At 50.9% G+C, this 25,394-nt stretch overlaps 1 protein-coding gene across 5 annotated transcripts; it reads left to right on the top strand.

Annotated features, from left to right (window-relative positions):
• The first annotated feature begins 15 nt into the window (after positions 1–15).
• On the top strand, positions 16–25,184 carry snapc2 (small nuclear RNA activating complex, polypeptide 2). 5 transcript variants are annotated; one of them, XM_060854536.1, is made up of 6 exons: positions 16–89; positions 2,462–2,798; positions 2,924–3,043; positions 18,439–18,507; positions 19,369–19,645; positions 23,436–25,184. In XM_060854536.1, the coding sequence occupies exons 2-6, from the start codon at positions 2,592–2,594 to the stop codon at positions 24,407–24,409; spliced, it is 1,647 nt and encodes a 548-aa protein (XP_060710519.1). In that variant the 5' UTR covers positions 16–89; positions 2,462–2,591; the 3' UTR covers positions 24,410–25,184. The 5 variants fall into 5 exon arrangements, with proteins under 5 accessions (XP_060710519.1, XP_060710517.1, XP_060710518.1 ...); XM_060854534.1 differs by having other exon boundaries at positions 21–68; XM_060854537.1 differs by lacking the exon at positions 16–89 and adding an exon at positions 917–957.
• The last annotated feature ends 210 nt before the right edge of the window (positions 25,185–25,394 follow it).

Raw genomic sequence — 25,394 nt, 5'->3', positions numbered from 1 at the left:
TTTTACTTCCGGTGTCGGCCGGAGGCGCGAGGAGCTGGGGCAGGACGGATGGAGAGAGCCCCCAGAGGGTGATCACGTGAACAGGCCGGGTGTGGGGGAGGGGGGGGGGGGGGCTGAGAGGGGGAGGGGGGGCTGAGAATGGAGATGGCGAGGGGGCTCAGAGGGGAGAGGGGGGCTGAGAATGGAGTGGGGAAGGGGGTGATGAGAATGGAGAGGGGGGATGAGAATGGGGAGGGGGAGCTGAGAATGGGGCGCTGAGAGTGGAGAAGGGGAGGGGAGCTGAGAATGGAAAGGGGGTTGAGAATGGGGGAAAGAGGGAGGGGCTGAGAATGGAGATGGCGAGGGGGCTCTGAGGGGAGAGGGGGGCTGAGAATGGAGAGGGGGGCTGAGAAGGGGGACGGGGCTGAGAATGGAGACGGGGGGGTAAGAATGTGGGGAAGGGGGCAGGGAGTGAGAATAGAGAGGGGGAACGGGAGCTGAGAATGGAGAAGGGGAGGGGGCTGAGAATGGGGGGAAGGGGGTGCGTGCTGAGAATGGTGAGGGAGGAGGGGGGGTCTGAGAATGGAGAGGGGAGAGGGAGCTGAGAATGGAGGGGGCGTAGTGCTGAGAGTGGAGGTGGGGGAGATGGGCTGAGAATGGGGAGCGGGGAGGGGAGGAGGGTGCTGAGATTGGGGGAGAGGGACTGAGAATGGAGGGGGAGTGGGCTGAGAATGGAGAGAGGGAGGGGCTGAGTATAGAGGGGGACTGAGAATGGAGGGGTGAGGGGGCTGACAATGGAGCGGGGAGGGGGCTGTGAAAGGAGAGGGGAATGGGGGGGCTGGGAATGGAGGTGGGGGAGTGGGCTGAGAATGGAGGTGGGGAGGGTGGCTGAGAATGGAGGGGGTGGGGGAGGGAGCTGAGAGTAGAGAAGGGGAGGGGGGCTGTGAATGGAGGTGGCCGAGTGGGCTGAGAATGGAGGTATGGGGGGGAGGGGGGCTGAGAATGGAATGGGAGGGGGTTGAGAATGGGGGGAGGGGGCTGAGAATGGAAGGGGAGGGGGCTGCGAATGGAAGGGGAGGGGGCTGCGAATGGAGATGGTGAGGGGGCTGAGAGTTGAGAGAAGGGAGGGGGCTGAGAATGGAGATGGGGGGAGCAGGGGACTGAGAATGGAGAGGGGTAGGGGCTTGAGAATAAAGAGGGGCTGGGGGGCTGAGAACGGATGGGGGCAGGGATGGTTCTAAGAAAGAATAGGGGGAGATGAGGGTGGTTGAGAATGAAGGGGGCACAGGGAGGGGTAGTTGAGAATAGTGAATGGTGGGTGGGGCATTTAGAAGGCTGGTGTGAGGAGAGAGAATGGATCGGGTAGAGTGGGCATGACAATGCAGGACGGGTTGGTTGGGTTGAGAATTTAGGGAGCTGCGGTGGGTGGGTGTTGTTGAGGATGGAATTGAGAATGTAGTGAGGAAGGAGAGGGCAAGGTACAGAGAGAGGGGTGGGGTGCTGAGATTGGGGAGCCCAGAAAGATTGTTTCGCGATAGCAGGGGTGAAGGAGACTCGAGGCGGTGGGCAGTGAGTTGACGGTATGTTCAGGAATGCGCTGTCACTCATTGAAGTTACTTGTCTCATCCTGCTGCTCCCTTCTCTCCCCCCCCCCTCTCTCCCCCCCCCCCCTTCCCCCACCTCGCTCGCTTCCCCTCCACCTCTCCACCCTCCACCTCTCCCCCTCTTCCCCTCCACCCTCTTCCCCCCCACCCTCTTCCCCTCCCATCTCTCCCCCTCTTCCCCCCCACCTCTCCCCCCTCTTCCCCCCCACCTCTCCCCCCTCTTCCCCCCCACCTCTTCCCCCACACCTCTTCCCCCACACCTCTCCCCCCTCTTCTCCCCCCCTTCTCCCCCACCCTCTCCCCCCCTTCTCCCCCACCCTCTCCCCCCCCCCCCACCCTCTCCCCCCTTCCCCCCCACCCTCTCCCCCCTCTTCCCCTCCACCTCTCCCCCCCTTCCCCTCCACCTCTTCGCCCCCCTTCCCCTCCACCTCTCCCCCCCTTCCCCTCCACCTCTCCCCCCCTTCCCCTCCACCTCTCCCCCCTTCCCCTCCACCTCTTCCCCCCCACTCCCCTCCACCTCTCCCCCCGACTCCCCTCCACCTCTCCCCTCCGACTCCCCTCCACCTCTCCCCCCCTTCCCCTCCACCTCTTCGCCCCCCTCCCCTCCACCTCTCCCCCCCTTCCCCTCCACCTCTTCGCCCCCCTTCCCCTCCACCTCTTCGCCCCCCTTCCCCTCCACCTCTTCGCCCCCCTTCCCCTCCACCTCTTCGCCCCCCTTCCCCACCACCTCTTCGCCCTCTTCCCCTCCACGTCTCCCCCCTCCTCCCCCTCCACCTCTTCCCCCTCCTCCACCTCTTCTCCCCCCCCCCCCCCCCCCTCTCCTTTCCATCCACCTCCCCTGCGCCCTTTTCCCCTCCCTCTTTCTCCCCAATGCTCAGGTCGGGGAGTGAGTGTGTTCCCCTTCACCCTCTGTCCCTGCCTTACTGTCACTCTGTCTTCCCCCTCTCTCTCTCTCTCTCTCTCTCCTTCCTTCCCTCCCTGTCTGTGTGCAGAGCTGTTCCTGAGGTGATGAAGCCCCCTGTGAGAGCGCGAGCTGCCCCACGCCGCTATGGCATGGACTTGGAGGCGGAAGCCATGGATATCGATGGTGAGGGTGCGGATTGGAGCGTTCGAGCAAAGCGGCTGCTGTTGCGGGCACTGAAGAAGCAGAGTTCAAGCAAGGAGCCCGATCTGAGCAGCATCGCGAGTGAGGTACCCGGGAAGACCCGTGAGCAGGTGGGTACTGAGCGAGGAGACCTGGAGCCCAGAGTGTGGCTGTTCCAACCGCCCTGCAGCTCTTCACCTCCCGTCCAAACTCCTGGCTTTCCCAGTAACACTGACCAAGTTTCCTGTGTCCTCAGATTGCTGCTTACCTTGAGGAATTGAAGTTGAGCTCCATCCGGAGTATTATTCAACGCAACTACCTCGATCGTCTCCGAGAGAAACGTCTCCGTCGGCGGCAGCTCCGGGCCCCACTGCAGGTCAGTAACTAACCAACGGGGTGGTGACGAAGGGGAGGGCGCGGGCCCCAAAGTGGGGGGTGAGAGCACAGGCCATGCCCACTCCTCCGTGTGTGACCAGTTGTATGAGATTTGATAGAGGTGGTTTTTGATGGATTGATACTACTCTTGTTTAAATGGAGAGAATTACAGAAGGACAGTGACCCCACTGACCTTTCCTGTGTCAGCGGGATGCTGAGTTTAGTTGCAAAATTAAGTGAGTGGATGGACTATAGGTTCTGATGTTTGGATAAATGTTTGGTTTAAAGGAATGCACAATCTATTAGAGATCCCAGGTGTTAAAGTACATATTCAAGATGGCTTAGGGGATTCCTGATGGACTCGACCTGTAAGTCTCTCTCGGTTCGTCCCGGAGATCGTACTCTGTGGTTGTCTGGAATATAGAACTCTTATCGACATTTTGTTTAAATTATGACCTTTTATTTACCAATGGTATCAATGTTACACTTGTGCTAGTGCTAAGGTTTTAAAATCATGAGCAGAGTAGTGGCACCAGCTCTTACCCCCAAGAGCTTCCTCAGGCTACTCCCCTTATTGCTGCCTTCAAGCTGTCTTTATACAGAAATTGGTGTTAAAATTACGAAAAAAACGCCACATGCTCCGAATCGGATAAGCAGCAATAAAATTGCAAAAGTTTGCAGAGGAAGAGAAACTCATTGATAGGTCTGAGTACGCTTGACTGAGTACGCTGAGTATGCACATCAAAGTGGGAAGCCCTGATCAAACCAGGCCGAATGGCCAATTGCTCTGGCAAGATAACCTTCCCTTTTGACAGTACATTACAATGAGAGACTAGAATAAACTCTGTGGGAAAGGCTTTTTCTTTCAAAATCCTCTTAGGTTCCCCAAATGCAAATTAAATTCATAACGTTCTCAAGTTCCAGGGAACAGCACACAAACATTCAATCCATGACAAGCAAGTGAACACTCCAGTTAGACCACAAAGAGTTGATCTTTCCACCAGCTTCTGTTTTTTTTCTTGCTTTTTATTTCCCCTCTCTCTCGTGCTCTCTGTCTCACATGAACATCTTTCAGCCTTTGTATTTTCCTGGCTTGTAAGGGTAACGAGGCACTCATTCCAGAACAGTCAGATCTGCTCAGTGTGGTATCAGGATTGTTTCATTACATGCGTTTTCCACTCAGCTATTTAAATTACAAATGCTTTTCCTGTGAGTATAAGTTTTATTTTGAGTCTTCAGTATAAACAAGAAACTGTGGCGACAATCTGTGTGGAGTTTGCACGTTCTCCCCGTGTCTGCGTGGGTTTCCTCCGGGTGCTCCGGTTTCCTCCCACAGTCCAAAGATGTGCGGGTCAGGTGAATTGGCCATATTAAATTCATGCCACCCATTCGATAAGTGAACAAATGTTATCACCTCATTTAAACCGGTCCACTTAATGGTAAGGTCCTAGGGAGTGTTGCTGAACAAAGAGACCTTGGAGTGCAGGTTCATAGCTCCTTGAAAGTGGAGTCACAGGTAGATAGGATAGTGAAGAAGGCGTTTAGTATATTTTCCTTTATTGGCAAGAGCATTGAGTAAAGGAGTTGGATGGTCATGTTGCGGCTATACAGGACATTGGTTAGGCCACTGTTGGAATATTGCACACAATTCTGGTCTTCCTATCGGAAAGATGTTGTGAAACTTGAAAAGATTTACAAGGATGTTGCCAGGGTTGCGGCAACAGGGAGAGGCTGAACAGCAGTATGAGATTATCAGCCGCACATGGAACACACCACATTCTCTTTGAGGTCCCTATGCACCTACTCAGTTGGTAGCTGTGGGCTGTCCTACACTTTCTGCACCAGTTGCAACATTGCATTTCCCTGGTTCGGTGTTCAGCCGGTACAGGTATCGGTCAAAGCCTCTGTCCCTCCACCTCTGGATAGCCATTAGTTCCACATGAGAAGGGTACGACTGAAACACACCTTGTTCTGAATAAGGCACAGAGTGTCTCCATGTAGGCCCCAATACCCTTGTCGTTATTACTCAATACTCTCCTCTTTCCATGTACGCCCCAAGAGCTGCTCCTCCCCATACAGAAACCTAGAAATTAGGTGCTGGAGTAGGCCATTTAGCCCTTTGAGCCTGTACCACCATTCAATATGATCATGCTATCTCAGTATCCCATTCCGTCTTTCTCTCAATTACCCTTAATCGCATTAGCCATGCCCAGCTCCCTCTTGAATATATCTAATGAGTAGGACCCAACAGCTTCCTGTGGGGGCGAATCCCACAGGTTCACAATTATCTGAAGAAACTCTTCCTCATCTCAATCCTGAATGGCATACCCCTTTATTCTTAGACTGTGACCCCAAGTCTGGACTTGCCCAACATTGGGAGCATTCCTCCCACATCTAGCCTGTCCAGTCCCTTCAGGATTTTGTAGTATTTTGTGAGATTTCCCTCTAATTCTTCTAAATTCCAATGAACATAAGCCCAGTTGATCCAATTTTCCTTCAGAGGTCAGTCCTGCCATCCTGGGACTCAGTCTGGTGAACCTTGGCTGGGCTCCCTCAATAGCAAGAGGATCTTTCCTCAGACAAGGAGACCAAAACTGCACACAATCCTCAAGCTGGGGCCTCACCAAGGCCCTGTATAACTGCAGCAGGACATCCTTACTCTGATACTCCAATCCTCTCCCTATGAGGGCCAGCATGCCATTAGCTTTCCTCGCTGCCCGCTGCACCTGCATGCCAACCTTCAGTGACTGTTCCACCATGGCACCCAGGTCTTGGTGCACTTTGCCTTTTCCTAAACCTGCCACCACTCGGTGATCACCGGCCTTCCTGTTTGTGCCACCGCAGTGGATCATCTCCCCAATATTCCCATTATATTGCATTTGCCAAGTGTCTTCCCACTCGGCCAGTCTGCCCAAGTCACCCTGCAGCCTCTTAGCATCCTCTTCATGTCACTAAGCTGGGTGGCAGTGTGTGTTCTTGGCACATTTGGAGACATGGCATTTAGTTCCTTCATCTCAAATGCGAATGAATTTTGTGAACAGCGAGGGTTCCAGAACTGAATGCTCTGGTACCCCACTGCCTGCTGCTTTGAAAAAGACCTGTCTATTCCAACTCTCTGCCTCCTGTCTGCCAACCAATTCTCTAACTATTAGGCAAAAGTGAGGACTGCAGATGCTGTAGATCAGAGTCGAGAGTGTGGTGCTGGAAAAGCACAGCTGGATAAGCCCTTCATCAGGAATGAGGCTGGGAGCTGAGTGGGTGGTGAGATAAATGGGAGGGAGGGTGGTGGGACGGGGAGGGAAGGTAGCTGAGAGTGCTCTGACCTATCATCATTACCCCATCTCTACCTATTGCACTCCCATCCCCTTCCCATTTATCTCTCTATCCCCCCCCCCCCCCCCCCCCCCCAAACTCCTCAGCTCTCAGCCTCATTCCTAATTAAGGGCTTTTTGCCCGAACCATCGATTCTCCTGCTCCTCAGATGCTACCTGACCTGCTGTGCTTTTCCAGCATCTCACACTCAACTGTGGGTGGCACAGTGGTTAGCACTGCTGCCTCACAGTGCCAGAGACCCGGGTTCAATTCCCGCCTCAGGCGACTGACTGTGTGGAGTTTGCACGTTCTCCCCATGTCTGCGTGGGTTTCCTCCGGGTGCTCCGGTTTCCTCCCACAGTCCAAAGATGTGCGGGTCAGGTGAATTGGCCATGCTAAATTGCCCGTAGTGTTAGGTAAGGGGTAAATGTAGGGGTATGGGTGGGTTGTGCTTCGGCGGGTCGGTGTGGACTTGTTGGGCCGAAGGGCCTGTTTCCACACTGTAAGTAATCTAATCTAATCTAATCTAAAAAAAAACTCAATTCTGTATCTATGTCAATACATTACCTCTATGATAAGCTTTAATTTTCCTTTCTAATCTTTTGAGTGGGACCTTATCAAAAACTTTTTGACAATCCAGATAGACAACATCTATTGATTCACCCATGTCCATTCTTGTGGTCACATCCTCAAAACAAATTCCAGGAGATTTGTCAAGTATGATTTCCGATTAGTGACTCCATGCTGAGTGGGACTGATTCCGTCACTGCTTTCCAAATGCTCAGTTATTACATCCTTAATAATTGGTTCCAGCATTTTCCCCACTACCAATGACTGGGCTACAATTTCCCTTTTCTCTTGCCCTTTTTCAATGAGTGGGGTGACATTAGCTACCCTCCAGCCCACTGGAGTTCTTCTAGAGTCTACAGAATGCTGGAAAATGATTACCAATGCCACCACTATTTCTCGGGCCACTTCCTTAAGTACTCAGGAATGCAGAGCATCAATCCCTGGGGACTTGCCGGGTTTTAATCCCATCAATTTCCCCAATACCATTTCCTGACCGGTAAGGATTTCCATCAGTTCCTCCTTCATGCTTGACCCTCTGTCCCCTAGCATTTCCTGAAAGTTATTTGTGTTCTCCTTAGTGAAGACGGATCCAAACAGTACTTGTTCATCTGGTCTGCCATGTTGTGCATTGTGAACTCACCTGAACCTAACCGTAAGGAGAAAGTGAGGACTGCAGATGCTGGAGATCAAAGCTGAAAATGTGTTGCTGGAAAAGTGCAGGAGGTCAGGCAGCATCCAAAGAGCAGGAGAATCGATGTTTCGGGCATGAGCCCTTCTTCAGGCCTTATTCCTGAAGAAGGGCTCATGCCCGAAATGTCGATTCTCCTGCTCTTTGGATGCTGCCTGACCTCCTGCGCTTTTCCAGCAACACATTTTCAGCCCCAGCCCCAGCCCTAGCCCTAACCCTAACATTTGTTTGCGGTCTTTTCCCCCTTCATCTATCTACAGTAGATTTTACAGTCAGTTCTCTGCAAATTTGCTCTGTATTCTTGTTTCCCCTTCTGAATTAAGCCCTTTGTCCTCTAGTGAATTTGAAGTTTCTCCCAGTCCTCAGGGTTTGCTGTGTTTTCTGGCCAATGGAAATGCCTCCTGTTTGGCTTTAACACTATCCCTGATTTCCCCTGTTAGCTGTGGTTGGGCCACCCTTACACCAGATGGCGATGTACAAAATTGTTGAAGTTGGTCCATGTGATCTTTAAATGTTTGCCAGCCTCTTAAGTATCCTTGGCCAGCTTATCCAAGCCAGTCCATGTCTCCTACCATCCAAGTTAGCTTGCTTTAAGTTCAGGGCCCCAGCCTCCGGTTTAACTGTGTCCCTCTCCATCTTTTAGGAAGAATTCTACCATATTATGGTCACTCTTCCCCAAAGGATCTCGCACATCAAGGTTGCTCATTAATCCTCTCTCCTTACACAATACCCAGCCTACAATGGCTTTCTCTCTCGTTGGGTCCTCAACATGTTGGTCGAGGAGAGCATCCCTAATACATTCCAGGAAATCCTCCTCCGTCACAGTGCTACCAATTTGGTTAGTTCGATCAATGTCCAGATCAAAGTCATCCATAACAAGTACCGTATCCCTACTGTAGGCATCTCTCATTTTCTGTTTAATAGCATCCCCAGCCTCTCCACTATTGCTTAGTTGTCTGTACACAACTCCCACTAATATCTTTCATTCCATTCAGTGTTCTGCAGCTCCAACAATACTGATTCCATGTCGTCCAGGCTAAAGTGTTAATTCTCTTCTTAACTGACGATGTTACACCATCTCCCTTTCCTTTCCATCCATCTTTGCTGAAAATTGAATACAGCTGGATGTTCAGTTCCCATCCTTGGTCACCCTGGAGCCAGGTCTCCGCCATTTCAGTTACATTATGTCCATTATAATTAGGGGTTTGCACAGTTAATTCATCCACCTTATTACGAATGTTTCTTGCATCGAGACACAGCCTTCAGACTTGCGTTTTGATATGTATTTGCCTTTTCGAGTTACGGTAGTGTGGCCCTTTTTGATTTTTGTCTTTGGTTTCTCAGCCTTCCACTTCCACTCTTCCCCTTACTGTCCTTTATTTATGAGTTTAAACCATCCCCCCGCAGCACTAGCAAACACTCTCCCCAGGACGTGGGTTCCAATCCTGCCCAGGTACAAACTGTCCGGTGTATATTGGTCCCACCTCCCCCAGAACCAGTTCCAATGTCCCAGGAATTTGAATCTCTTTCTCTTGTGTCATCCCTCAAGCCAGGTATTCATCCTAGCTATCCTCCTCTGACCAGCACATGGCACTGGTAGCAGTTCTGAGATTGCTACCTTTTGAGGTCCTACGTTTTAGTTTAACTCCTAACTTCCCTAAATTTGGCTTGTCGGACCTTATCCAGTTTTTTGTTTAACCAATATCGTCGGTACTTATGTGCACCGTGACAACTGGCTGTTTACGCTCCCCCTCCAGAATGTCCTGCAGCCGTTCTGAGACATCCTTGACTCTTGCACCCGGAAGCCAGCAGATTATCCTGGAATTTAGTTTGTGGCTGTATTTCCCTTACAATTGAATCCCCCCCTGTCTACAGCTCTGCCACTCTTGTTCCTGCCCTCCTGTGCAGCAGAGGTACCATGAACCCGGCTGCTGCTGCTGCCATCCCATGGTGAGCCACCTCCCCCAGCAGCATCCAAAACGGTATGCCTGGTTTGGAGGGAGGTGACTGCACTGCACTCCTACTTGTGGGCAGCACGGTGGCTCAGTGGTTAGCACTGCTGCCTCACAGTGCCAGAGACCCAGGTTCAATTCCCATCTCAGGCAACTGTCTGTGTGGAGTTTGCACATTCTCTCCATGTCTGCGTGGGTTTCCTCCCACAGTCCAAAAATGTGCAGGTTAGGTGAATTAGCCATGCTAAATTACCTGTAGTGTTAGGTGAAGGGGTAAATGTAGGGGAATGGATTTGGGTGGGTTGCACTTTGGCAGGTCAGTGTGACTTAGATTAGATTACTTACAGTGTGGAAACAGGCCCTTCGGCCCAACAAGTCCACACCGACCCACCGAAGCGCAACCCACCCATACCCCTACATTTACCCCTTACCTAACACTACGGGCAATTTAGCATGGCCAATTCACCTGACCCGCACATCTTTGGACTGTGGGAGGAAACCGGAGCACCCGGAGGAAACCCACGCAGACACGGGGAGAACGTGCAAACTCCACACAGTCAGTCGCCTGAGGCGGGAATTGAACCCGGGTCTCTGGCGCTGTGAGGCAGCAGTGCTAACCACTGTGCCACCGTGCCGCCCACTTGTTGGGCCGAAGGGCCTGTTTCCACACTGTAAGTAATCTAATCTTCCTCTGTTACCTATTCCCTATCGCCCTCAGTAATTGTTATCGGCGGTGTGACCAACTTACTAAATGTGCAATCTACGATTCCCTCATCCTTGCGGAAGCTCTGACGTGAATCCAGCCGCAGCTCCAGAGCTGTCAAGCGGTCAGACAGGAGCTGCAGCTGGACCCATTCGCTGCCCGTGAAGGAGTCAGGGACCTCGGAATGGTCTGTAAATTCCCAATCTCGCAGGAGGAGCATGCCACAGAGCTGGGATCACCCACAGTAACGTCACCCTTAAGTTAACAACAGCAGCAAAGCTCGGAGAATAGAAAAACTGCTTCCTGGTCAGCAGCCACTCACCTGCAGGGTGAGACATCACATTTCCATTTCCTGTTGCTCCTTTGTTTCCCCCCCCACCCTGTGTCCTCTGCTGCAGTAGCTCGCTTCTCCACTGACTGCTACTCCTCCCTGGCTCCTTCACCCCCTTTCATCTGTGCCTCGGTCTCCTGATGCACTCCTCCCCTATTTCCCCAAACTCCCACACGTCTCAGGGCTTCCCTCTGTGCAGGGGGTACTTCAGGCCTGGCTTTTGTCCCCATGGCCTTTCCGGCTTCTCTCTGCTTCTCCCAGAATTCAGTACCTTTTCACTACCGGCCACCGGATGCTCCACTGAGGTTGCTTGCATGGTCGAATGAACGTTAGCATTAAAAACCAGCAACGCTTCCTCTGTATTGTAGGTGGGCTACGTTTCCACATCCTACAGTTGTGAGGCAGCAGTGCGAGCCACTACCCACCCCCCTGTGATTCTACACGCTGTGAGGAAGGCACCATCTAAAAGCCTCATAGCACGAACCGGGTTGTTATGGTTAAGAATAAAAATGTAGACCGGCAGTTTCCATATTCATGGAGGTGGTCTCCACTTGCAGGCACTCTTCAGGCGGGAGTGTAATTGGGGCTTTCCTGTCCTCTCCTGCCTTTTTGAGGGATCATCCTCCTTCTCCCAAATCAATGTGCTTTTCGGGGAGTCAGCTTCCTTCAGGAGCCTGCAGCCAGTGAGCCGCCCCCTTCCTGTGTTCTAAGTGCAGTGCAGGCATCCCTCACTTCCTCACCGTCTTACACCTGGACCTCCATGCCTCACCTTCCACCGGAAACCCTCTTCGTTTTCCTGAACTTGTGCACCTTGGCTAACAGTTCCTGCGGATCTGGTGCGTTCATCCCCAAGGTGGGGAATGGTCACAATCCCCGGTTCCTCCACCATTCTCACTCCCAGAGACCGTCATTGACCATATCCACTGTTAGCATTTAACCAATTAACTCTAACACCCCATTAGTTAGCTTTCCCCCTTGTGGTTGTCCCCTGGAGAGTGAAGATCCCCATGATTTCAATGGATCAATGTGCGGCCATTAAATATGTTTACCCCCCCCCCCCCCATCCATTTCCACAGCTTGAGAGCCCAGCTTTTCATTGCATAAACCTTTCCCATAGGCTTCTGTTCTGGGCCCACCTCCATATCCCATGTCCCTTTGAATCAAAGGATCATTTTCCTCAACACTGCAGCTTCTGTGTTGTCCATGGCTGTGTGGTAGAATTCCTCAAACGGTGCCTGAATATGTGAGGGATTGATCTATCGGAGTCCTCCACCGGGAGCTTAAGGTGGCCTCTCAACCCAGGAATGGCTGTGTTTATACACACGCTGTCCACTGATTGATCAACGTACAAGGCGTAGGGTCTCATATCGGCCCTGGCTGGCGATTAATTCAGATCTTTGGTCAGTGTTCGCCCAGCATTACCCCTGGCAACTAAAGGATCATTTTAAAGTGCAGCATCTTCTCCGTTCAGGTGAAGTGGAGAGAGCAGCAAGCAGCCAACTGGGTCAGGTCAGTGACCTCACTTTCCATTCTCCCCTCATACCCTCCATAATCTGGTTAGGGGTTTATGATCCAATTCATGGAAATATGGGTCGATCCCAAAGTCTAATTTATCAAGTCTTACAGCCATTTCTGTTCATTGGTCTGGGGCATATGGTACCACCTTTTTGCATTGTATCTCCTGTTCTGCCTCTTTCACACCCATCTAACGTCAACTCTGAACCTGAGGGGATTTTTACATGAAGTCTGCGATAGGGACTGGCAACTCGACTGAACATTACCGCAGTTCCTTCCTCATCCTCAGACTTGCGATTACTAGCATCTGCCTCTCACCCCCCTGCCCGCCGTGTCATAGGTACTTGTTTGCCTCCAAGCCTCCCATTGCCTGTCCACTTTATTCTGACATGGGCCACAATTCTCTGCCTGATACTGGTGCATTTCATTGCTCAGACGCTGCGTCATTTTCAGCTCTGCACCCTGCTGTTCTGCGTCCTCAGCTCTGCAGTGCTGTCTAATTTCCTTTCTGGTCAGCCTGTCGCGCAGCTATTAATAATTAACGCGCTGACTTGCAGCAGGTCGCACGTGGCCAGCCCATATCTCTCTTTCTGACTCCCTCTTGGTTTGATTCTGCTATTAGTCCCTGCTGACCTGTCCTCCTCAAGTTGTCTCACCAACCTTGAAAGAGTTTAGAAAAGATGTACAAGGATGTTGCCAGGGTTGGAGAGTTTGACCCACGTGGAGAAGCTGAATAGGCTGGGGCTGTTTTCCCTGGAGCGTGGAAGCTGAGGGGTGACCTTGTGGAGGTTTATAAAATCATGAGAGGCATAGTTAGGGTGGATGGTGTTTTTCTCAGGATAGGGGAGTCCAAAACCTGAGGGCATAGATTTAAAGTGAGAGGGGAAAGATATAATAGGGAGCGAAGGGCAACATTTCCATACAGAGGGTGGTGTGTGTATGGAACAAGCTCCCACAGGAAGTGGTGGGGTGTGGTATGTTAAAAAGGCATCTGGATAGGTACACGAATAGGAAGAGTTCAGAGGAATTTGGGCCAAATACTGACAAATAGGACTAGATTAACACATCTGGTCAGCATAAAGTAGTTGTGTTGTACAGTGCTAGGACTGAACTTGACTGACGATCAGACCAGAACAGGTTATCAATGATCAACTTCTCATCATTGATCAAACAACTCCGTCTTCCGAATTTGCTCGAACCTAGTTTGTCACCACCTTTACGTCATCCACTCAGTTGTATGATACTTAGCACAACTGCAAATGTGTTGCTGGTCAAAGCACAGCAGGCCAGGCAGCATCTCAGGAATAGAGAATTCGACGTTTCGAGCATAAGCCCTTCATCAGGAAGCACAAATCCAGCTGATAAATTGTCCACAGGCTCACACCTGGTTCTCTGTGTTTGTTATCAAAAAGACACTGAAACTTTGAGGTGACTGTTCACACATTCACATGAAAAATTCGCACATACAGGGCCTGGAAGTGCATGTTCAGCCATGTGCAATGGCCCCTACTGTGCGTGTGAACGGAACAGGCATGAGCTTGAGATGGCTGTTGGACAGGCGGCCAGAAATGTTGACTTTCCTGCTCCTCAGTTGCTGTCTGACACGCTGTGCTCTTCCAGCTTCACATCTATTGACATGACCTCCTGACTCTTGTAGTCAATTTGTTCTTGCTTCATTCTAATTTCAGCTACTCCAGGAAATTTTAGGTTAATATTTATGATACTGTCAGATGACCGGCATGTCTACCCCATGATTAGTGTCAAAACGTGTGGCGTTGGAAAAGCACAGCTGGGGAGGCAGCATCTGAGGAGCAGGAGAATGGATGTTTTGGGCATAAGCTCTACATCAGGAATGTGTGGTGGTGGGGGGGGGGGTGCCCAAGGGGGCTGAGAGATAAATGGGAGGGGGTGGCGCTGGGGTTGGAAGGTAGCTGGGAATTTGATATATAGATGGAGATGGGGTGAAGGTGATAGGTTGGATACAAGGGTGAAGTGGAGAGGTGGAAAGGAAGATGGATAGGTAGGACTGGTCAAGAGGGTGGGTGTTGAGTTGGAAGGCGGAAGGAGGGGAAATAAGGAAACTGGTGAAGTCAACATTGACCCAGTGTGGTTGGAGGGTCCCAAAGTGGAAGATGAGACGTTCTTCCTCCTGGTGTTGGGGGGGCTTGGATTTGGTGGTGGAGGTGGCTCAGGACTTGCATGTCCTTGGTGGGGTGAGAGAGGGGAGTTGAATTGTTCAGCCACAGGACAGTGGGGTTGATTGGTGTGTGTATCCCTGAGATGTTCAGGACGTTTGACAGAGCACCGTCAGAACACACGCACCAATTAACCCCACTGTTCTGTGGCCGGACACTGCAACTCCCCTTCCCACCCCACCAAGGATATGCAAGTCCTGAGCCGCTTCCACCACCAAATCCAAGTCCCCTCGACACCTGGAGGAAGAACGCCTTACCTTCCATGTTGGGACCCTCCAATCGCACTGGGTCAATGTTGATTTCACCAGTTTCTTTATTTGCCCTCCCCCCACCTCATCCCACATTCAACCCTCCAACTCAGCACTGCTCTCGTGACCTGTCCTACCTGTCCATTTTCCTTTTCACCTATTCACTGCATCCTCGTCTCTGACCTTCATCTACCTATCCCATTCCCAGGTACCTTCCCCCACCCCATCCCATTTATCTCTCAGCCCCCTTGGACCCCCACCCCACGTTCCTGACGAAGAGCTTATGCCTGAAACGTTGGCGCTGCTGCTCCTCGGTTGCTGCCTGACCTGCTTTGCTTTTCCAGCACACACTTGCTGATTCTGATCTCCAGTATCTGCAGTGCTCACTTTCTCCACCACTTGATCAGTGAACTGTGTACCTTTTTGTTTCACCTTGGAATGATAAACTTGGAAGCGGTATTCAAACAGCTTATTACACGTTGTAGGTTCCTTCGGGATAAAGAAGTGGAGTTGCAAACACATATTTACAGATGTGAAGTTTGAATCAAGTACTGAGAAGAGAAACCGTTTTTAAGGTGAACAACCACAACTTCTCTATTTGGAGTGGATTGGTTGCTAGAACATAGAGGTTAACGCACTAAGCCAGATTTAGCAACTGAGATGGTATCTGTTATTAGACAAATGGTGTTTATTACACATGAATCTGCAAGGCAGCAGACTTTAACGTAGTTGACTTCCTTGATCTTCACCCATTCTGTGGTTTCAGCACTTGGTTCTATATCAGAACAGCATATATAACTTTTGTTGTCCTGTGGAGGGTCACCCTCTTGGAGTTTTGCATACTAGCGTTTTGCCGTCACTTTAAAAAAAATGCGTATACATTTTGGAAAGTCCAATAAAGTGAGGGGTTTCATGGTGAATAGTCGGGCCTTAAGGAGTGTAAGAGGGGGGACCTTTGAATTCAGGTACACTGTTCTCTGAAATCTTTTCGACTGGAGATAAGGAGAGACGTCTTCAGCCAGAGAGTGGGGAATCTATGGAATTCATTGGCACTGAAGGCTGTGAAGGCCAGGGCATTGAGTATATTTAAAACAGAGATCAATAAGTCCTTGATTTCCAAGGGGATCGGAGGTTCTGGGGAGCAAGGTTTCTCGGTCCCATTTTTCTGGCTATCGGCCATGGTTGAATGGCAGAGCAGACTTGATGGGCCAAATGGCCTAATTTCTGCTCCCATGTCATATGGCCTTAGAAAGTGGAGTCCCAGGTAGACAGGGCAGTGAAGAAGGCTTTATGCACACTGGCCTTCATCAGTCAGGGCAATCAGGACAGAAACTCGCGTAAATTAATTTAAACCAGTGGGACAGGAACTGTGTTTTAGCCAATACAGGTAAGGAAAGTTTGTGTTCTAACATAATCGAAATTCTTCAATTGCATTATAGTCAATTTGCATTGAAGAAACACATGTTAGAGCAGAACCGACTACACAGAAGTTGGGAAATTGAGTTACAGTTGTACAGGACTTTAGTTAGGCAGCACTCGAGTATTGTGTTCAGTTTTGGTCACCTCATTACTAAACCTGTAAGATGTTACTAAACTGGGAGGAGTGCAGAAGAAATTTACAAGGATGTTGCCAGGACTGGTTGGACTGAGTTACAGGGAGAGATAGGATAAGCTTGGGCCTGTTTTCTTTAGAGCATAGGAGACTGAGGGAGGAATCTTATAGAGGCATATAGGATTGTGAGAGGCATGTTTCCCAGAGTTGGGGAATCGAGCACTAGAGGGGAAAGAATAAAAGGGAACCTGAGGAGCAACTTCCTTACACAGAGGGTGGTACGCATATGGAATGAGGTGGTACATTAACACCATTTAAAAGGCAGTTGGACAAATACATGGAGAGGGAAGGATTAGAAGGATATGGGCCAAGTGCAGGGAAGTGGGGTGCAGCGTGGATGGACGTTTTAGTCAGCATAGACCAAAGGACCTGTCTCCATGCTGTAGGACTCTGTCTGTGACTCTTTACATATCATTCAAATCTTAAAAGAGAGTAGTTAATTTTGAGCTGAAAATGTGTTGCTGGAAAAGCACAGCAGGTCAGGCAGCATCCAAGGGACAGGAAATTCGACGTTTCGGGCATAAGCCCTTCTTCAGGAAGGAGCCATTCCTGAAGAAGGGCCTATGCCCGAAACGTCGAATTTCCTGTTCCTTGGATGCTGCCTGACCTGCTGCGCTTTTCCAGCAACACATTTTCAGCTCTGATCTCCAGCATCTGCAGACCTCACTTTCTCCTAGTTAATTTTGAGGTATCACTGAGTAAAGCTGATTACACAGAGGCCTTTTTCGATCTCTTTTGCGCCCACCAACCCCCACCCCTTCTGCTGTTTCTGTCTGAAGCTGGAATTCTCACAGCTCCTTTGTCTCTTTGCAAATTCCCATATTTTTGGAACCTGTGTCTCGGCAACTGACTTAAACTCACTTAAAGGTGACTTTGTACAGCCCTTTTTCTCTTGTGGTTGATTCGAATAGGGTTATTTCCCCAAAATGTTACTTGAGCGTTCCTTTGTGAACAGGTTTGAAATGATTTCTTGTCTTTATAACCAACCATTCTCTCTGATACAGACCCCATCCCTTCCTTCCTTCTCGCAGTGGCTACCTCTCACCTCTGCCCTTAAATTCACATTCCTGCCTACCCCCATTAACTGCTCAATCCCTGATTGAAGAACCTGCAACGTCAAGGCCCTTCAGGATCTTGTGTGTTTCAAGTCATTCACTTTTAACTCAATTTGGTTTGACGTGTACTTAAGAACAGTGAACAGCTTTGTTTTGAGAGCAGTACGGGCAGATCATAGGGTGCTGAGACCGAGCGAGACATTCAGGTTACAACTGCACAAGAGGTGTGCAAAGCAAGAGCTAAGGTTATTTGAAGTTCAAGGCCCATTCAGCAGACCAATAACAACACCTTGTGTGTTCCAATTTCTGTATATTAGAAGAGGTCCTAACTGGGGTGGATAGTCTTTGATGTTGACTGCCTTTCTGCAGCAGGAAGAGTGTAGGTGGAGCCGATGTGTGGAAGGTCTGCTGGTCTGGGCTGCTAACTCAACTGACTAACTTTTTCTCAAGGCAATTTGCTTATTCCAGGTATCACTTCAGTAAACCTTCCCTGAACTGCTTCCAATGCATGACCATCTTCCTGTAAGTATGGGGACCAGCAGATGCAGTCTCACTATTGACCTGTGTAACTGAAGCATAATCTGCCTATTCTGGCATTGAATTCCCCTCGCGAGAGATCGGAACGTTCAGCGAGTTTTCCTGAGTACCGAAAATGTGTTGACCTTCACTACCAAACGGGATTAAGATAGCAGGGAAGCTAAAAAGGATAAACTCTAGGAGGAAGGATTGCGATTCCATCAATAAGTAGAAGCAATTGATTGTCAATCTCCTCTGGGTTTTATGGAGGAGAAAGTGAGGACTGCAGATGCTGGAGATCAGAGCTGAAAATGTGTTGCTGGAAAAGCGCAGCAGGTCAGGCAGCATCCCAAGAGCAGGAGAATCGACGTTTCGGGCATGAGCACTTCTTCAAAAGTAGTCGTGAAGTTGGGGCTTCGAAGGAATTGGGTGTTAATGTCAAGCTTGCATTAGTTTGTGTCAGTTTGAAGTCTCCTCACGTTCTGAGCAAAGCTTTGGTAAGTATATGTTGGATTTGACAAGAAGTGTAGATTCACAGAAATGATGCAGGGACTACCTGCACATCAGACAAACTCAAGGTGATACTTCCTTGAAGGTTAAGCAGTGATTGGCAGATAATTAAGAGATTCCTCAGTGTGCTACAAGTAGGCAATTAGCCACAATCCACATGAGCGATGCACTTGTTTGCATCTTTTGCAGATCTGGACGGAGCTTGCTGAGCACATGACAGGGGATTTGACCGAAGTGATTACAACGGCATTCTCTCAGGTAGATGGCGCTGGGACTGTTGTGCGCACCGCTCCCTCAAGGGGGCAGATGGGGGATCTGATGGGAGGGGAGTGCTGGGAGTGGGAAACAGAATAGATTTACAGAGGGAGGGGGGAGTGTGGGGTGGGAATGAAAAGAGATTGGGAGAAGGGGAGTGCGAGAGGAGTGAGGGGATGAGGAGAAGAGTGAAGTGAGGAGGCTATCGTGGCGTGAGGGGGAGGGTGAATCATGGGGAAACGTGAAGTGAGGGGGGTGGAGTGGGAGAGAGAAATGATTGAGAGAAAGAATACCGTGGTGGGGGAGTGGGAATCGGCAGGGAGGAGCGTGATCGTGATGCTGAGCTCTACACTTCAATAACAAACTCCTTGTCACCAACTGTCCCCATCCCCTGCACAGACTGCACCCATTCAGTCATCACCCATCACCAGAGCCTCTACCCTCTGGCCATTACCTCAACCCACTGGGTAATTTAGCCTTGAGCTTTTCCTCTCCCTTATTGCTCCCCCTCTCCCTTCAGCCCGGCCTGGCCCTGCCTTTCTCCCTCACGTCCCCCACCCCCTCATCTCTCTGCCAAGTGGGTAAACCCCTTGCTTTGAAACCGTGACCCTGTAGTTTTAGGAAGTGGTTTGTTACAATGGTTTTGTGGTCACATTTACTGGCACAAAATGCAACCATTTTACTCAAATATTCCTTCCACCACCATCACTCCCATCACCTCTGCTCCGTGTCCACTTCTATCCCAGCATTCCTGTCAGAGGTCCATTATGTCGCCATGTACCATCTCACAGTGAGGTTCCATGGAGCCACTCCCCTCACTCTGCACCCATCACTTATTATCTAAGCTCTGCTATTTATTCACAGACCCTGATGATTGCAGCCACTGAACCCAGGTGCCAGGCATCACGGGCAGTGCCGACTGATCCGACTTTGCGAGGTTCAGGAGACGGAACGTTGCCTGGAGGTTCCCTGCCTGGGTCGGTGTCCAGCGCGCCGCCCCCTGTGATCACCGTGACTGAGAGCAGTACCCAGTCACCGGGAGCGGCCCAAGCCCTGGACATGTCCTTGGACTTTGCGAAAATCTATAAGTACCTGTCGGCCACCGCAAGGGGCTCAACATTGCCACAGCTCTCCGCCTTTGGTAAGTCCAGGAGTCAGCCCTGCCTGTCAGACAGGGCTTCAGGATGTTGGGATGGTCCAAATGAGAGCAGCTTTAGGCCATTCAGCCCCTCAGGGCTGCCCTGCCCAGCAGTAAGGTGCTGATCTCACTCAGCCTTCATTCTCCACTGCCCTCCTATGGGAATTTGTTTTAATTGTAATTCTCTGAAGGAAAATGGACCTCTTTTTTTCAACAAAAGGAGAATGTCCGGGAGATGAACACAAGCAGTAGGAGCCAAAACAGGGTGGAATGGCCTCGTCTATATTTTCTTTGATTATGAATCATTGGCTGATCTGAGAGTCACTGGCCAGGCCCGTCCAGAATTGCCCTGGAGAAGGCGGTGGTGAGCTGCCTTGTTGAGCCACTCCAATCCATGTGCTGAACAGAGTCCATCAGGGAGAGAGTTTTGACCCGGTGGTATGCTACCCAGTCAGGGTGGTGGGTGCCAGAAGTACTGTCTGTGTATAATCTGCAGCAGACCATCAAAACCTGACCGGTCTTGGGATCGGGGGACATGGGAACGCAGCTGCTAACTGGGAAGGGACATCTGCAATGACTGAGGCATGGAACGCTCGCTCTGGTGTGGGGTCACCAGCAGGTGGTGGTTGTGAGCCAGGGCAAAGTTGCTCATTGCCCAGAGAGAGAAAGGTGTTGAGGCAGGGGTTTTTGTATGGACCGATCATAATGTGTGTATATATATCCTGTACACGTCAAGCCCTCACCTGTACATTGAAAATATGAGCAGGAGTGGGCCAATTGGCCATTGGAGCCTGATCTGTCATTCAACATGATCATGGCAATGTAATGGTTGGGCTTCTTCCCCACCCCTCTACTGCACTTCAATCTTTCCCCATTATCCTCCCCACTCTCTTCACCCTTTCCCCACCTACCCAACAGCCTCCCCACCCTACCCCAGACCCACTCCCAAGCTCTCAGCTGCCTCCACTCAGCATTAGTTGAAGCAGCAATAATGCACTCTGCTGTCATATTTCTGAAATGTAGTTTGTCTGATGTAAGTCTGTGTTTGTTTGTTTCTTTCTTCCTCCTTCCTGTCTCTCCCCTTCACTCCCGTTTTTCTCTTTCTCCCGCTTTTCTCTCTCTCCCGCTATCCCCTGCCCTTCTGCCTCTCTCTCCTCCCTCCCCGCCCTCTCCCTTCCCACCCTCCTATCTCTCATCCTCACCTTATCTCTCTCCTCCCCCCCCCCCACTCCCCCTCATCCCCACTGCCCCTCCCATACCCACTGCCGCTCCCTACCATCCCTTCTCTGCCTCTCCCCTCCCCACGCTCCCATCTCTCCACCCACCACCCTCTGGCCACTCTCCACCCACCACCCTCTGGCCACTCTCCCCTCCCCACCCCACCCATCTCCTTCCCCTCCTGTCTCTCTCTGTGTGCCATCTTTCACACACAGACTCTGCTCTCTCTTCCTCTTACCATATGTATTTTCACACCCACTTCCTGTGGATGACACGGTGGCAGTGGTTAGCACTGCTGCCTCACTGCACCAGAGACCCCAGGTTCAATTCCCACCTCAGGCGACTGACTGTGTGGAGTTTGCATGTTGATTAGATTAGATTAGATTACTTACAGCGTGGAAATAGGCCCTTTGGCCCAACAAGTCCACACCGACCCGCCAAAGCGCAACCCACCCATACCCCTACATTTACCTCTTATCTAACACTACGGGCAACTTAGCATGGCCAATTCACCTGACCCGCACATCTTTGGACTGTGGGAGGAAACCGGAGCACCCGGAGGAAACCCACGCAGACACGGAGAGAACATGCAAACTCCACACAGTCAGTCGCCTGAGGCGGGAACTGAACCCGGGTCTCTGGTGCTGTGAGGCAGTAGTGCTAACCACTGTGCCACCGTGCTGCCTAAAATATGTTCTCCCCGTGTCTGCGTGGGTTTCCTCCGGGTGCTCCGGCTTCCACCCACAGTCCAAAGATGTGCAGGTCAGGTGAATTGGCCATGCTAAATTGCCCGTAGTTTTAGGTAAGGGGTAAATGTAGGGGTATGGGTGGGTTGCGCTTTGGCGGGTCGGTGTGGACTTGTTGGGCCAAAGGGCCTATTTCCACACTAAGTAATCTAATCAAATCTAACCTTGTTCCCCTTCTTGACCCTCCCGCAATTTTGGTTCCTTTCCCGTCCCTCCCCCTTCCGCCAAGTGAAATAATTGACCCTGAGAATTCCCTTTAAAATCTTGTCCATTTTCTCTCTTGTCACTTTCTCTGACATCCTCTCCCTGCACCCCACCAGTCCTTCCCGCTAGTATATGTCACTCAGCCGTTAGCTCTCCTCTCTCGTGTTTGAACAGCTCTCTTGCAAAGGGACACAGAAAATAGGCAGAGGAGTAGGCCATTTGGCCCTTTGAGTCTGCTGTACAGTTCAGTGTGATTATGGTTGATCATCAAGTTCTCTTTCTTGAGAACATTCAACGTTTTTTGTCTGTGTCTAAGAATGACACCCAGACGATGTTTAGGGAGAATTTTGAGGGTAGGTTATGCAAATTCTGTCCAGTTTCCTTAGGAATTTAGAAGGTCATAAGGTGACGTGATCAAAGTCTTCATGGTGTTCACAGGAAAAACACACAAACTGTTTCCACTAGTTGGGGCTTCTAGAATTGGGAGATATTATCTCAAAACTCAGGCCAGACCATTCAGGAGAATCACAGAGGCCTACCGTGGGGACCTAGGCCCTTCAGCCTAACTTGCTTAAGCTGCCCAGTTTCCCCAATTTAAACCAGTCCCATTTGTCTGCATTTGGGCCACATTCCTCCATACCTAAATGTTTCTTAAATGACGAAATTGTATTCACTTGCTCCACTCCTCTGGCAGGAGTAAGTGGTGACTGCAGATGCTGGAGTTTCGAGTGTGGTGCTGGAAAAGCACGGCAGGTCAGGCAGCATCCGAGGAGCAGGGGAATTGACATTTTGGGTATAAGCCCATCGTCAGGAACTTCATCAGAACATCAGGAACCTCTGGCAGTTCATTCCCGGCACTCACCAGCCTCTGTGGAAGCAATTGTCCCCTGGACCCTTTTTGTATCTCATCTCTCACTGTAAACCTACACACTCTAGTTTTAGACTCTCCTGCCCTGGGGAAAAGCTGTCAGCCATCTACCTTTTATCTGTGTCTTTTATGGACCTCTATAAGGTCACCCCTCATGTTCTTGCGCTCCAAGGAAAGAAGTCCCAGTCTGTCCAACCTCTCCTTATGAGTCAAAACCTTCCAGATAGCAGGAAGCACTTCTACAGACTAAGGATGTTGGATATTTAGAACTCCGTTCCACAAGCAACAGCACATGTTCGATCAGTTGTTAATTATACATCTGAGATATATTCTTACTCAGATAAGGTATTGAGGAATATGGTCGAAGACTGTGGTGCTGGAAAAGCACAGCCGGTCAGGCAGCATCACAGGAGCGGGAAAATCAATGTTTTGAGCTTAAGCCCTTCATCAGGAATGAGGCTGTGATGAAGGGCTTATACCCGGAATGTTGATTCTCCTGCCCCTGTGATGCTGCCTGACCTGCTGTGCTTTTCCAGCACCGCGCTCTTTGACTCTGATCTCCAGCATCTGCAGTCCTCACTTTCTCCTAGATAGACATATGGGCCAGTAATCAGCACATGGAGTTAGGCCACAGAACAGCCATGATCTCATTGAATGGTAGAATAGGCTTGAGAAACTCAGTGGCCTATTCCAGTTCCTGTGTTGCTGCACATGAGGTGTATGCTTGCCTCAACGGACTCTCTTCTCTCTCCCCTAGAGTCTGCAGTTGTCCTTGACCTGTTGATGTCTCTGCCGGACCAGATACAAGACCTGGACTGCCAGGAGCTGTGGACCCACATGAACACTACCTATCGCCAGCTGACCAGCACTGCTTCAGCCATGCAAGATGCTCATCCAGTTCAGAGAGCTCCCTCCACTGCGCAGGGCCCCAGTATCAATCTGACAGGGCAGACACAGGCCTCTGGTCCTAACGTCCAGCCTGCAGCCCAGACCCACTCCACGACTGAGTTTGGCCAATCAAAATCTGGGCTCAGCAATGCTGCTGAGCTACCTCTGGAATCTGATTGGCCTGCACCATGCCCTTTGAACCCCTTCAGGCTCCCTGTAAAGCTGTTGGTCAGATGTGAGGCACCGACAGCGCCCCGGGATCCCGTTGCTGATTTGGGATCAGCTGCCGAGGAGGTAACACTGACACTGAGCGCTGTCCAGCCCAGCGCTGACCTCCGACCTCCAGCCAAGGAACCAGCCCTGAGCGCTGTCCAGCCCAGCCCTAACCTCCGACCTGCAGCTGAGGAGGTCATACTGACACTGACTGCTGTCCAGCCCAGCCCTGACCTCCGACCTCCAGCTGAGGAACTGGCACTGACCACTGTCCAGCCCAGCCCTGACCCCCGACCTCCAGCTGAGGAGGTGACACTGACCGCTGTCCAGCCCAGCCCTGACCTCCGACCTCCAGCTGAGGAGGTGACACTGACACTGACCGCTGTCCAGCCCAGCCCTGACCTCCGACCTCCAGCTGAGGAGGTGACACTGACCGCTGTCCAGCCCAGCCCTGACCTCCGACCTCCAGCTGAGGAGGTGACACTGACACTGACTGCTGTCCAGCCCAGCCCTGACCTCCGACCTCCAGCTGAGGAGGTGACACTGACCGCTGTCCAGCCCAGCCCTGACCCCCGACATCCTGCCGAGGAGCCGACCTTGACCACTGTCCTTCCCAGTACTGACCCCTGACCTCCTGAGAAACTGACATTGACCACTGTCCTTCCCAGTACTGACCCCTGACCTGAGGAACTGACATTGACCGCAGTCCAGCCCAGCCCTGACCTCCGACCTCCTGTGAAGTAGCCAACACTGACCCCTGTCCAATCAAGCATTGACCCCTGACCTTCTCTTGAGGTGACAGTATTGACTCGTTTATTCCAGTAGTGATTGTCAACCTCCTACAGCACTGAATTCTGTCCAGCTCAGTGTTGACCCCCAACCTCCTGCCAGTGGTCCAACACTGACCCCTGACCTCATGCTGAACACACAGTTGATTACTGTCCAGCGGTGATTCCCTCACCACCTTCTGAGGATGCAGCACTGACCCCTATCCAGCCAATGCTGACCCCAGGTCACTACTACCTTATTCTAAGAGTCAACTGCTGACCATTCACCTCTCCCAGGGAGCTCAGTGCTGACGTCTGGCCTCCTCCCAGAGCCCAGCCCTGACTCACCGACTGCCTCACGCTGTTGATTCACCCCCCAGCCCCCCCAAACAGACCTGGGCAAGTGAGGCTGACGCTGATCACTGCAGCGCAGCCCTGAGAGTATGCTCTAATTCCGATTTGGCAAGTCCTGAGGAAGTGGTTTCATCATCGTTGGAGATTAGCACTGATGCATGACAGTGTCTAGATAGTTTCCATCATTGATTTTTAAAATTTCCTGTAAATAGTTTTGTGTTACCCTTGCTTAGTTTTCTGTCTGCCCTCTCGTGCAACAAATAAAACTCTGTTATCGCAGTAAAGTTTACAGAAGTTGAAAAGTGTTCCTCAACTCAAAACGTGACCCCACCAGACAGTTGAGAGAGAGACACACAATTGGGATTGTCCCATTGGGATGAGAGAGAGAAGAGAGATTATCTACAGGGAAAAGAAAGGGGAGAGATTATCCACAGGGAAAGGGGGGGGGAGATTATCCATGGAGAAAACAAAGGGGGGAGATTATCCATAAGGAA

The sequence above is a fragment of the Hemiscyllium ocellatum genome, chromosome 44 (genome assembly GCF_020745735.1).
Source record: "Hemiscyllium ocellatum isolate sHemOce1 chromosome 44, sHemOce1.pat.X.cur, whole genome shotgun sequence".
Classification (NCBI taxonomy): Eukaryota; Metazoa; Chordata; class Chondrichthyes; order Orectolobiformes; family Hemiscylliidae; genus Hemiscyllium; species Hemiscyllium ocellatum.
The sequence above is the reverse complement of the archived record's forward strand: the minus strand, read 5'-3'. Positions and strand labels throughout refer to the sequence as shown.